Below are 12,406 nucleotides of genomic sequence, written 5' to 3'. Positions count from 1 at the left end.
ACATCCTTGGCGCACGCTAAATCTGTATTCAAGACATTTCGGGCAATAATCTCGTTTTAACAGTTACGTGTACTCTACGTGAAATTTTGGAACATTTCGGAACGCGCTCTGTGATCTGTGTAAATTGATTACTAAGCCCATGATTGTCTGTTCGAATCCTGGTTCCCCGGATACCCGGCGTTAAACCTGACAAACTCGCCCTAATGTGTCTCTTCAGGGTGGAATTTTCAGTTGGCATTCTGTCAACACCTGTAGATAGCAGTGTTGACTCGTGGCCGTGTGGCGGCTACGAGTCAGTGCATTGTCAACATACTTTAAAGGGACTTTGGGTACAGACACAAGGTTGGAGGACTTGAAGATTTACGTTGATAATAAAACACTTAAGAATCGTGATCGTTTTGTCAAAGATTATGCAAGGGTAGAATGGTGTTTCTTGTGTTGTGCAGGCTGGGGAGGGTGCATTTATATAACTCTGGAATTAAACGGGTAAATGTTTATGTCTATAAGGGTGTCATACGGGTAGCAGAGTTCTATAACCATATGTGATGTTGGGTGTACATACGGGTAGTAGGGTTCTATTAGCATATGTGCTGTTGTGTGTACATACGGGTAGTAGGGTTCTATTAGCATATGTGTTGTTGGGTGTACATACGGGTAGTAGGGTTCTATAACCATATGTGTTGTTGTGTGTACATACGGGTAGCAGGGTTCTATTAGCATATGTGTTGTTGTGTGTACATACGGGTAGCAGGGTTCTATTAGCATATGTGTTGTTGTGTGTACATACGGGTAGCAGGGTTCTATAACCATATGTGCTGTTGTGTGTACATACGGGTAGCAGGGTTCTATAATCAGCATATGTGGTGTTGTGTGTACATACGGGTAGCAGGGTTCTATAACCATATGTGGTGTTGGGTGTACATACGGGTAGCAGGGTTCCATCAGCATATGTGTTGTTGTTGTGTACATACGGGTAGTAGGGTTCTATTAACCATATGTGCTGTTGGGTGTACATACGGGTAGCAGGGTTCTATAACTATATGTGGTGTTGGGTGTACATACGGGTAGCAGGGTTCTATCAGCATATGTGTTGTTGTGTGTACATACGGGTAGTAGGGTTCTATAAGCCATATGTGCTGTGTTGTACATACGGGTAGCAGGGTTCAATAACCATATGTGGTGTTGGGTGTACATACGGGTAGCAGGGTTCCCATCAGCATATGTGTTGGGTGTACATACGGGTAGCAGGGTTCTATCAGCATATGTGTTGTTGTGTGTACATACGGGTAGCAGGGTTCTATCAGCATATGTTGTTGTGTGTACATACGGGTAGCAGGGTTCTATCAGCATATGTGTTGTTGGGTGTACATACGGGTAGCAGGGTTCTATAACTATATGTGCTGTTGTGTGTACATACGGGTAGCAGGGTTCTATCAGCATATGTGGTGTTGTGTGTACATACGGGTAGCAGGGTTCTATCAGCATATGTGTTGTTGTGTGTACATACTGGTAGCAGGGTTCAATAACCATATGTGCTGTTGTGTGTACATACGGGTAGCAGGGTTCTATCAGCATATGTGGTGTTGTGTGTACATACGGGTAGCAGGGTTCAATAACCATATGTGGTGTTGGGTGTACATACGGGTAGCAGGGTTCTATCAGCATATGTGTTGTTGGGTGTACATACGGGTAGCAGGGTTCAATAACCATATGTGGTGTTGGGTGTACATACGGGTAGCAGGGTTCTATTAGCATATGTGTTGTTGGGTGTACATACGGGTAGCAGGGTTCTATCAGCATATGTGTTGTTGTGTGTACATACGGGTAGCAGGGTTCTATCAGCATATATGTTGTTGTGTGTACATACGGGTAGCAGGGTTCTATCAGCATATGTGTTGTTGGGTGTACATACGGGTAGCAGGGTTCTATTAGCATATGTGTTGTTGGGTGTACGTACGGCTAGCAGGGTTCTATCAGCATATGTGTTGTTGTGTGTACATGTACATGGGTAGCAGGGGTTCTATCAGCATATATGTTGTTGTGTGTACATACGGGTAGCAGGGTTCTACAGCATATGTGTTGTTGTGTGTACATACGGGTAGCAGGGTTCTATAACATATGTGTTGTTGTGTGTACATACGTGCTGTTGTGTGTATATAGCGGTAGCAGAGTGTTGTTGGGTGAACATATCAGGGTTCTATATATATGTATTGTTGGGTGTACATACGGGTAGCAGGGTTCCATTAGCAGATGTGTTGTTGAGTGTACATACGGGTAGCAGGGTTCTATTAGCATATGCCCTGATGGGTGTACATACGGGTAGCAGGTTTCTATAACCATATGTGCAGTTGTGTGTACATACGGGTAGTAGGGTTCTATCAGCATATGTGCTGTTGTGTGTACATACGGGTAGTAGGGTTCTATTAGCATATGTGCTGTTGTGTGTACATACGGGTTGCAGGGTTTTATTAACAGATATGCTGTTGGGTGTACATACGGGTAGCAGGGTTCCATTAACATATACGCTGTTGAGTGCACTTACGGGTAGTAGGGTCAACTCAAGATAGGTTGGGTGTTTAGAAGTGGGGAAGGAGAGTGGGCTGTAGTCAACGCCTTTTTAGGAGGACCATGTGACAATACCCGTAGCGGTTTTCACTCGGTATCGACATATTGACTTTGATCACATGATCAAGAAATTAATTAACTGGGTATGCATGTTGTAGTATTCAGACTTTCAGTTAATTTCTAGCCAAATCAATACAGAGAATGTCTGTGAGAGTTAATAAAACTGTCCACAGTCTATCACAACAGGTAATATAAGGAGTGCCACAAATCTAAAGATGTTTACCTCTCAGTGATTAACAGTAATTCAGTGAACCCGCAGATATTGACTTTCCATTGACTCTGTATTGATCCCCCGTCTTCATTCCCAATATCATATGACGGCCCAATTACTGGGGAAGTGCGTCACTGACGGGGACAGGTAAAGCTGGACCAGGGTGGACCCTGGACACAAGCAATAGAGGCCGTTTATAGTCGCACCTGTGGTCATCGGGCCAGGTGAAGTTTTGATGCATGATTCAGTCCTTGCCAAATAATTGCCCAGGTGAAGATTAATGATATCATCGCTTCACAATGCACTAATATACAGTCTACATGTGCTGTTCACTCAGGCAATATCGTCCTGTAGGGCGGTGTGTTGAGCGTTTAGTGCTATTGTCCCCCACATAAGATATGTTGCGTCAAAGGTTTCTACGTCTCTCACCGCACATTGCTTTTGTACCTCCTCAATGATTCCACGAATAGTTCAAGGGGTTCGCAAAGCGCTCCCAGTAAACGTACTGCGTTTTGACGACTTTCACAACGTGATCTTGACATTATTCCGGCGGCTGTCCAGTGATGGGTTCCCCGACTAGTCCCGTCACAGAGACAAATGGGCTGTTTATGTTCTTTCATTCGTTGTGTTAGCGTTCTCTTGAAGAATCAATTTACTTGGGTGTCATCTATAAAAGAAAACTAAAACCTAAACAAACCATAAAATTACGACTGCCCTCATTATCAAAGGGTTATGCTTATTTCAAATGGCACGAAATAAACTATTTTTGTCAGTGACGGATCACGAGTTTACATAATCACCGAAGTTCATCCATTACTCTGTTGTGACAGTGAGATACACTGTCTAGAAATCACGAGTCTATCGGTTTCCTTCTGACATAAACCCTGAAGGTAGTACACATATTTAGGGACACATCTGAGACAACTACTCAGTTTGTAACCCAGGTTATAATGGGATACTGATCTTAGCAAGTCTAGAAATGAGCAGCACCAAGGGGAATGTCTATCTGTTTATAACCCTGTAACGGGACTGTTTATACCCTAACAAGGTACTGTTTATAGCCTAGTTAGCAAAATGATATAACTGTTTATTACCAGGTAACAAGGGATACTGTTTAAGTAAGTTGGCAAAATGGATGTTGTGAGACAATTAGATACTAAACAGTTTATAACCCAGGTTACAATGGGATACTGTTTATAACCCAAGTAACAAGTAACAGGGGATACTGTTTATAACCCAGTTAGCAAAATGATATTACTGATTATAACCCCAAGGGATACTGTTTATAACCCAAACAAGGGATACTGTTTATAACCCAGTTAGCAAAAATGATATTACAAAAGTGGGATATTTATACTGTTAGCAAAGGGATGATATAACTGTTTATAACCCAAGTTAGAGGATACTGTTTATAACCCAGTTGGCAATGCGGATAACCCAAGTAACAATAAACCCAGGGGATACTGTTTATAACCCAGTTAGCAAAATGATATTACTGTTTATAACAAGGGATACTGTTTATAACCCAGTTAGCAAAATGATATTACTGATTACCTTAGTTGGGATGCTGTTTATAGCCCAAACAAGATCATAACCCAGTAACAAGGGAGGATACTGTTTATAACTGTAGTTGGCAAAATGATATTACTGATTATAACTCAGTTCGGTAAGTAACAAGGGGATGCTGTTTATAACCCAGTTGGCAAAATGATATTACTGTTTATAACCCATAGTAATTACATCACCTCTCGCCCAACCTTCGCCTCATCTGCCCGAACGCGTTGTCAAGCCGAAGTGTCTAAACATAAACAACGCATTAATGGGCCTGAGTAGAGACGAAAGGAGCAGGCCAGAGCGCGGATATTTTCTTTAGTGTACTCCGTCTCCCCGAGTGAGACGACTCACGACTATTCATAACGGCTGAAGATAAACACCACTCACAATGGGTGACCCTACTGGAATATACAAATGATCTATTAAAACCGTATGGACAGGGGCGTTTAGAAGAGATCTATTTACCTTCTAATATAGATGACGCACTGATCTTTGCGAGAGCTGTGAAATCCGTCATACTGTTATGAGACTGCCAGAACGTTATACGTTATTACTGTATTGACTTTGTAAAGGACCGTGACGCCGGGCTGAGGCAGTACAGATCACCAACTGAAATATCCACCCGTAGTCGGCCATCTTTCTGGATAGACAATCTTGGAAGGTGTACTGCACGTTAGTGTCAGCTGGATTTCTGAGGATACACTGTGGTGTCCAGGAACATCGGGGAGCGCCATGGGTTTCGCGAACGAACGCTTCTGGGTGGGCAAAAGTGGCCTTCTTCGTTCTCATCCTCGGTGCCGTGCTGGACATTGCGGGATATGCCACCACCAGCTGGGTGGTGTACGCCTCCTCTGATGGTGCCACCAAAGTCAACCTGGGACTGTGGACTATCACCGCATGTCAGGCGTCAGTTTGTCAAACAGCCTCCGTCACCGACGCCTACGTCAACAGTTAGTATTGTCTCCTTGTTGTATATGTGTTGTGATGTGGTGAATGGATTGTGTTGTGGTAAAGGGTGCTTGCTGTACAATGACTACAATTCTTCAACATGTCTATGTTCCTTGATGACTAGCAGAATATCTGCACCTTTACACAGCAGACGTAATTTAGAATTAACATATAACTATACAAATCAGCAAATGAGATCTCTCAGATTTGATTCTAGTCCATCACTTGATCGTCTGGTTTGCTACATGCCGTCGTCGCATGGTGGACGTACTGCTGAGCGGGGTCAGACAACAAGCACATATTCTGTATGTACATTGTGAGTGAGTTATGTTTTACGCCGCACTCAGCAATATTCCAGCTATGTGGCGGCGGTCTGTAAATAATCGATTCTGGACCAGACAATCCAGTGATCAACAGCATGAGCATCGATCTGCGCAATTGGGAACCGATGACATGTGTCAACCAAGTCAGCGAGCCTGACCACCCGATCCCGTTAATCTTTATGTACATTCGGTGGACGTAAATACTATATGATGATTAATAATCATGATAAGAAATACACAGGAACCAAACTTAAGCTCTTTGACAACATTTTTCAACGTTATTTTTCCCGTTACACCCAAGGAATCTGTTTCAGCGGATAACCGAGACTGGTTATTGTCTGGCATTGACGTTTTTGTGGACATGTTAATGTGACCCGCTTTGAACAGTATTTTTGCTATATCGCTTCGTGTCGCTCGAAGTGACGCTAGTCTTAGGTGTTTACCGATTCAATGAAACTCTAGAGAAAGGATTTGGTGAGGTAAAACCTAGAGAAAGAGCTGAGGACTCGAACCCTAGATCACTGTTTACTGGGAAGCAAGTCTGGCGGGCGATTTCCGATGCCCTATACGAACGTGCTAACCGTGTCCTCGGCCTATACCGTGACCAAATAATAGGTGGTTGTGAAAATCATCAAGAAATATTTTCTGATCCGTATGGTATTGGAAAATGGAAATGATATGATCATCTTTGCTGGAGAGTTGACGATCAGATCTAGTAGGCTCTAACAGTTGGTGTCGCGAAAGAGATAAATCACCCTTTGTTAACTGGACGTACATGAATTCTTCGAGGTATGCATCTGATCAGCCTGATCTGATCAATGTCATCTTGACCCATGTTGTTCAACACACCAGTGAGAGCTGCACCGAATTCATTGAGAATGGTGGTTGAATTTTTATGGCGACATACTCATTTGCCACTGACGTCCAAGACCTGTTCAATGAGTGAGTGAGTGAGTGAGTTATTATTTAAATCACATCGCCTGTTCAATGAAGGGAAAGATCAGGATTGAGCATTATCGTCTGACAAGATGGTCATGCGTTGTGTAAATGGCACGTCGAAGGGAGCATTTAGTTTTGATAGTATGGACCTAGACTCTGCCGTGGACAGTATGGACCGTAGGGGTCAGTCATTGCGACGCCTAAACGATTATGCTGTGCGACGCTAACGTTCATAAGAGGCTCACGAGGACGTCTCCAAACTTCATCTCGTCGATCATATAAGTCGAGAGCACACCTCGATTCATCAGAAAACATAAGCCAAACGCCGATTATCCTAGTGTTGACGTTCTAAGCACAACACATGTCTCCGGTTCCAATGTCGTGCAGTAAGATGCGTGATGGCACCTGGATGTCTTTCGCACAGTGTGGGCATGTACTCTTACACCACTGCCTGTTGCAACCGTTGCCCTTGTCTGCGTGGAAAGCAATTTCTTTATACCATCGTTCTGACTAATCTGACCCGGGTCGGAGCCTTGGGCCTCCAGAGCGACGTCGACCATCAACGCCATGTGTTAGTTGACATCGTGACCATGATCTGCTGATGACAGGCTGGGAAACAGGCAGCGTTTGGACACGTTGCAAATGTCTCATATCAATAATTTCAGCTCCTTGATGAATAAATGACTGTGCTTCTAAACGTTCACTGAGCGGTTGGTTCCAAGACTGACAATGGCACATCTGGCAGATCACCATGTGCATGACCTGTCCGAGGTCACGCGCTTCATGACTGTCCCAATGTTTGAGAGCTTGTCAGTTTCACTGCCAGACATTGGTGTATGTCTGAAGCTTTACCCCGAAACAAAACAAAAATTGAACTGAGTTTAACGCCTTATTGAAGTTATTGAGTTGAGTGATGGAAGTTTCAACGTTTACCAATTTGAAGTAAGCCACGGAACCGATGGGTTAGGCTAGTGTTGTAAACATCTGATTGTTCTCTAGGTTCGAACCCATTCAATCTATAGCCTGCATACTGTTACAAGGGTTGTAGAACTAGAATATCCCAATTACTCTCAGTCAAACCCGTGAAGGCCCCGGTTAGAATGAGCCTTCAGTAACCCATGCTTGTCGCAAGAGGCGACTAACGGGATCGTGTGGTCAGGCTCGCTGGCTTAGTTGACTGAAGGTTTCCAATTGCGCAGATCGATGGTCATGCTGTTGATCACTGGATTGTCTGGTCCAGACTCGATTATTTACAGACCGTCGTCATATAGCTGGAATATTGCTGAGTGCAGCGTAAAACGAAGTGAGTGAGTGAGTGAGTGAGTGAGTGAGTGAGTGAGTACGTTTGCCAACTTGATGCGGGAGGATCATCTGAACTGATACGAGGTCACGGTAAATACGAAATGAGCTGTACGCTTGCTCTGTTAGGGGATTGGAAGCAAGTGAGTTTGTTTCCGCTTTTCTCGTCTTTAAAAAATCTTGCACCAGATCTTTTGTTTGTTAAAAAATCTGGCACCAGATTCACACATTGCTTGTTTCCTCCAACAGGCATGGGTTGTTACTCCATTTACCGTTGTTGTCTCGAGATACACTAAAACACTACACAGACAACTCCTTATCATTCTACGTGTACTATTTCAGCGTTATTCAACGTGATGAGGATCATGGAGACTATCGGCCTCATCCTCGCTGTCTTCCTCGTCTTCTTTGTCGGCATCTACGTGTTCCTCGACTCCATGAAGACGTCAACAATCGTGAGGACTGCCATGGTCCTCTGTTTTTTGGCAGGTAATATAAGAACACAGCGAGAGGCTTTACCGGAATTTATGTTTCTGTTTACAGGAGTATATCAGTCATTTCATAATTATTTACTTAACCAACGAATCAGTTTATTTCGGAGTTCATCTTACATGTTTTCCCATATTCTTGTCCCTGTTAACATGTTAGTGGATGTTTAAGTGCCCGTATTCTCCAATGTACCTATTGTGTAAGTTCTAATGTAGTCCTGTAATGTAGGGATGTAGTCATATGTATGCTATAGCCCTCCTTACGTCGGTATGACACCGCCCCTCCGTAATGCCCTCCTCACAGTGTTATGAGACCGCCCCTCCGTAATGCCCTCCTTACAGTGGTATGAGACCGCCCCTCCGTAATGCCCTCCTTACAGTGGTATGATGCCGCCCCTCCCAAATGCCCTCCTTACAGTGGTATGATGCCGCCCCTCCTAAATGCCCTCCTTACAGTGGTATGATGCCGCCCCTCCTAATGCCCTCCTTACAATGCCCCATCCTTACAGTGGTATGATGCCGCCCCTCCTTAATGCCCTCCTTACAGTGGTATGATGCCGCCCCTCCCTAATGCCCTCCTTACAGTGGTATGATGCCGCCCATCCTCAATGCCCTCCTTACAGTGGTATGATGCCGCCCATCCTAAATGCCTCCTTACAGTGGTATGATGCCGCCCCTCCCTAATGCCCTCCTTACAGTGGTATGATGCAGCCCATCCTCAATGCCCTCCTTACAGTCGTATGATGCCGCCCATCCTAAATGCCCTCCTTACAGTGGTATGATGTCACCCACCCTTAATGCCCTCCTTACAGTGGTATGATGCCGCCCCTCCCAAATGCCCTCCTTACAGTGGTATGATGCCGCCCATCCCAAATGCCTTCCTTACAATGGTATGATGCCACTCCTCAGTAATGCCCTCCTGCGTCGATATGACACCTCCAGGTTTCAGGTTTCGTATCCGAGGACTTGATACAAATGCCACCATCATGTAACTGTACCGTACACCATGCCCCTCCGTAATGCCCTCCTACGGTGGAATGATGCCGCCCCTCCGTAATGCCCTCCTACGGTGAAATGATGCCGCCTCTCCGTAATGCCCTCTTACGGTGGAATGATGCCGCCCTCCGTAATGCCCTCCGTACGGTGGTATGATGCCGCCCCTCCGTAATGCCCTCCTACGGTGGAATGATGCCGCCCTCCGTAATGCCCTCCTACGGTGGAATGATGCCGCCCTTCCGTAATGCCCTCCTACGGTGGAATGATGCCGCCCCTCCGTAATGCCCTCCTACGGTGGAATGATGCCGCCCCTCCGTAATGCCCTCGTACGGTTGAATGACACCGCCTCTCCGTAATGCCCTCCTACGTTGGTATGACACCGCCCCTCCGTAATGCCCTCCGTACGGTGGTATGACACCGCCCCTGGTAATGCACTCCCTACCTCCGTAATGGATTCCGTACCCATGATTCAACCTTTGGTTGGCGATGTTCAGGTTTCAGGTTTCGTATCCCCGGACTTAATACAAATACGGCCATCATGTAACTGTACCGTACACCACTGTACAATCTCTTCTCATAGATGATCATGCTTTTACTGATGATCGTTAATGTTTTCTATGACGGTAGTCATGATGATGATGATGATGATGATGATGATGATCATGATGTGATGTTGGTGATGATTCATGTTGTTCCTTCAGGTATTGTAATCTTCATCGGGATGTGCCTGTGCCTCGCCTATGTTCCCTTCCCGTACGTGGTCTCCTTCTCCATGGGTCTCACCGTCCTCGGCTACCTGCTCATCCTCATCGCAGGTGCCCTCCTCATCCCCGACTCCTGTGAACCCAGGGATTACGACTGAACGCACAGTCCCGTGACCAGTGGACGTCTCTCACAATCTGTACTGTATGCTTTACACAACCCGACAGCTGCACCAACGGTTTTGTTCTATGGGTGGATTTGGTCGGGAGTGTCGCACGAACCTATATTTTTTCAACTCCATCGTTACGAAGTGGATATAAAGACTATCAAGAAACATCTGTAATATACGGTATTGACCTGTGTGTGTCGCCAGTCTTTCAATGGCATTTACAACCGATACACATAAGGGGATGTTTCGGGGTATATGCTTACTGCCTTATCATTCACCTGACGAAGGGGTGCGCACATACTCCGAAACACACACGCGCACATACCCGTAAGAAATTGCCATCGTCCTTATGTTATCTTTTAAACTTCGGATATAACGAACTGATAGAAAGGCTCCGTCCGATTTTGTTTCGAATTCTTTGCTAAAACACATGTATATTTACTGACCATGGCATGTACCATGTGTAATAATACCTTATGCTGGAAACTGAAGACGTCAGGGATGATTTAAGATTCGTGTTAAAGTATTCGTACACCCCTGTGTACGGTTGACGTGTTCCGTGTTAAGCGTCGTGGGTTTTCCTGTACAGCATGCGTTAATATAACTGAAACATTGTTTACAACGGCGTCAAACCCACTCACTCACCCACTCATCACATGTATGTAACTTAGTGAGCACATTTGACGGAGGGTAACACTGTACTAGTCCTCTTCAAAGTCAATGTCAGGAATTTCAATGCCAGTATTTTTTAAATTTCTCTTTCTTTTCTTTTTTAAATGTTTTGGTCACGTGCGTAAGTCTGGTATTCGTAAACTGATGTCGAAAACACAATGTTTAGACATGTTTTAGAAGGGTATAATGTGAATCCAAGCGGACAAGTCTTGGTGGCCATTGATGTGTTGTAGCTAACAACGGTGCCGGTACCTGTCACTAACGACGATCACCCGCCACGTCCCTTCTGTCACAAGTTCCATATGTGTGAACATGCTGAGTGGACCGAAGTGAGACGTTGTCACATGACACAAGCAATGACGTCATCTCATGATGTCGCGATGACGTGAAGTTTTCCTGAAAGTGTAGAAACTGAAACATTTGTGGTATTCAATGAACACCGTGAAACTGCAGTACACTAACCAGTCTCCTGGACGTACAATGATACTGGTGCACTAGCATCCCAGGACCTCCCTTCACGTGTTGAAACTAGGCTTCTTGAACACAATGGAGAACACAGCTGGACCATCACCTCTGAAGAAAGGATTTCTCCCAGTAACAGTTGTATGGAAACAAATACTATTGTGATGCTATTAACTACGGTTTACCTTCATGTCGTTGTCAATTTACACAGTGCATGCTATCTATACAAACGTTTATTAATTTATTTTTGATATGTGATGTGAATTGTTACTTGTTAAATTTTCGCACATGTAGTGTATAGAATACAGAATAATTCACTTGTATAGCGCCTAATTTCCAGGCTAGGCCTGCTCAACGGCGCTTAGTGTAGATTCTAGATGTGATGCACGTTATACACAACCCATGTATGCCACAAACATAAACGGGGCGGTGGGGTAGCCTAGTGGTTAAAGCGTTCGCTCGTCACGCCAAAGGCCCGGGTTCGATTCCCCACATGGGTACAACTTGTGAAGCCCATTTCTGGTGTCCCCCGCTGTGATATTACTGGAATATTGCTAAAAACGGCGTAAAACCATACTCAGCTTTCGTATGTTTTAAACTGTTATGCAAAACCAGTGTGACTGTTATGCAACGCGTCAGTATTGAACCTATGTCTTTGGCATAGAGCACAGACAGTAGAAGCTGTGAACCTACTGCCGTGGACACCTCACGGTGCCGTAGAACAGGTATTTAACATGTTTGAGTGGCATTTTAGAAGTTGAGACGTACAATATAGAACAAGTTTTATGGATAACAACTTCTTTATTTCGTGAGTGCGACGTTTCGATACAGATTCTTGTACCGTTGTCAAGCAAGAGTGATACATGAAGTGTAGGCGCTGCATATATATACTGTATATAACAATGAAACAACATAATAGACAAAGGAAACAACATAATTGCCATGATTGGCTAAGCAGTAAGCTGAAGAAGCCAGTGAGTACACAAAGGATAGTGAATGGAAGCCAGAGATGTAGTTA

At 44.6% G+C, this 12,406-nt stretch overlaps 1 protein-coding gene across 1 annotated transcript; it reads left to right on the top strand.

The window, feature by feature from the left end:
• The first annotated feature begins 3,967 nt into the window (after window positions 1–3,967).
• Window positions 3,968–11,576, top strand: LOC124271538. The gene is made up of 4 exons (XM_046706679.1): window positions 3,968–3,976; window positions 5,019–5,340; window positions 8,242–8,388; window positions 10,085–11,576. Exons 1-4 carry the CDS (start codon window positions 3,968–3,970, stop codon window positions 10,243–10,245), a joined length of 639 nt encoding a protein of 212 aa, XP_046562635.1. The 3' UTR covers window positions 10,246–11,576.
• The last annotated feature ends 830 nt before the right edge of the window (window positions 11,577–12,406 follow it).

Source organism: Haliotis rubra, unplaced genomic scaffold (assembly GCF_003918875.1).
Source record: "Haliotis rubra isolate DU_JTF1 unplaced genomic scaffold, ASM391887v1 Scf161, whole genome shotgun sequence".
Lineage (NCBI taxonomy): Eukaryota > Metazoa > Mollusca > Gastropoda > Lepetellida > Haliotidae > Haliotis > Haliotis rubra.
Note: the sequence above shows the minus strand (reverse complement) of the source record. Positions and strands in the feature narration are given on the sequence as shown.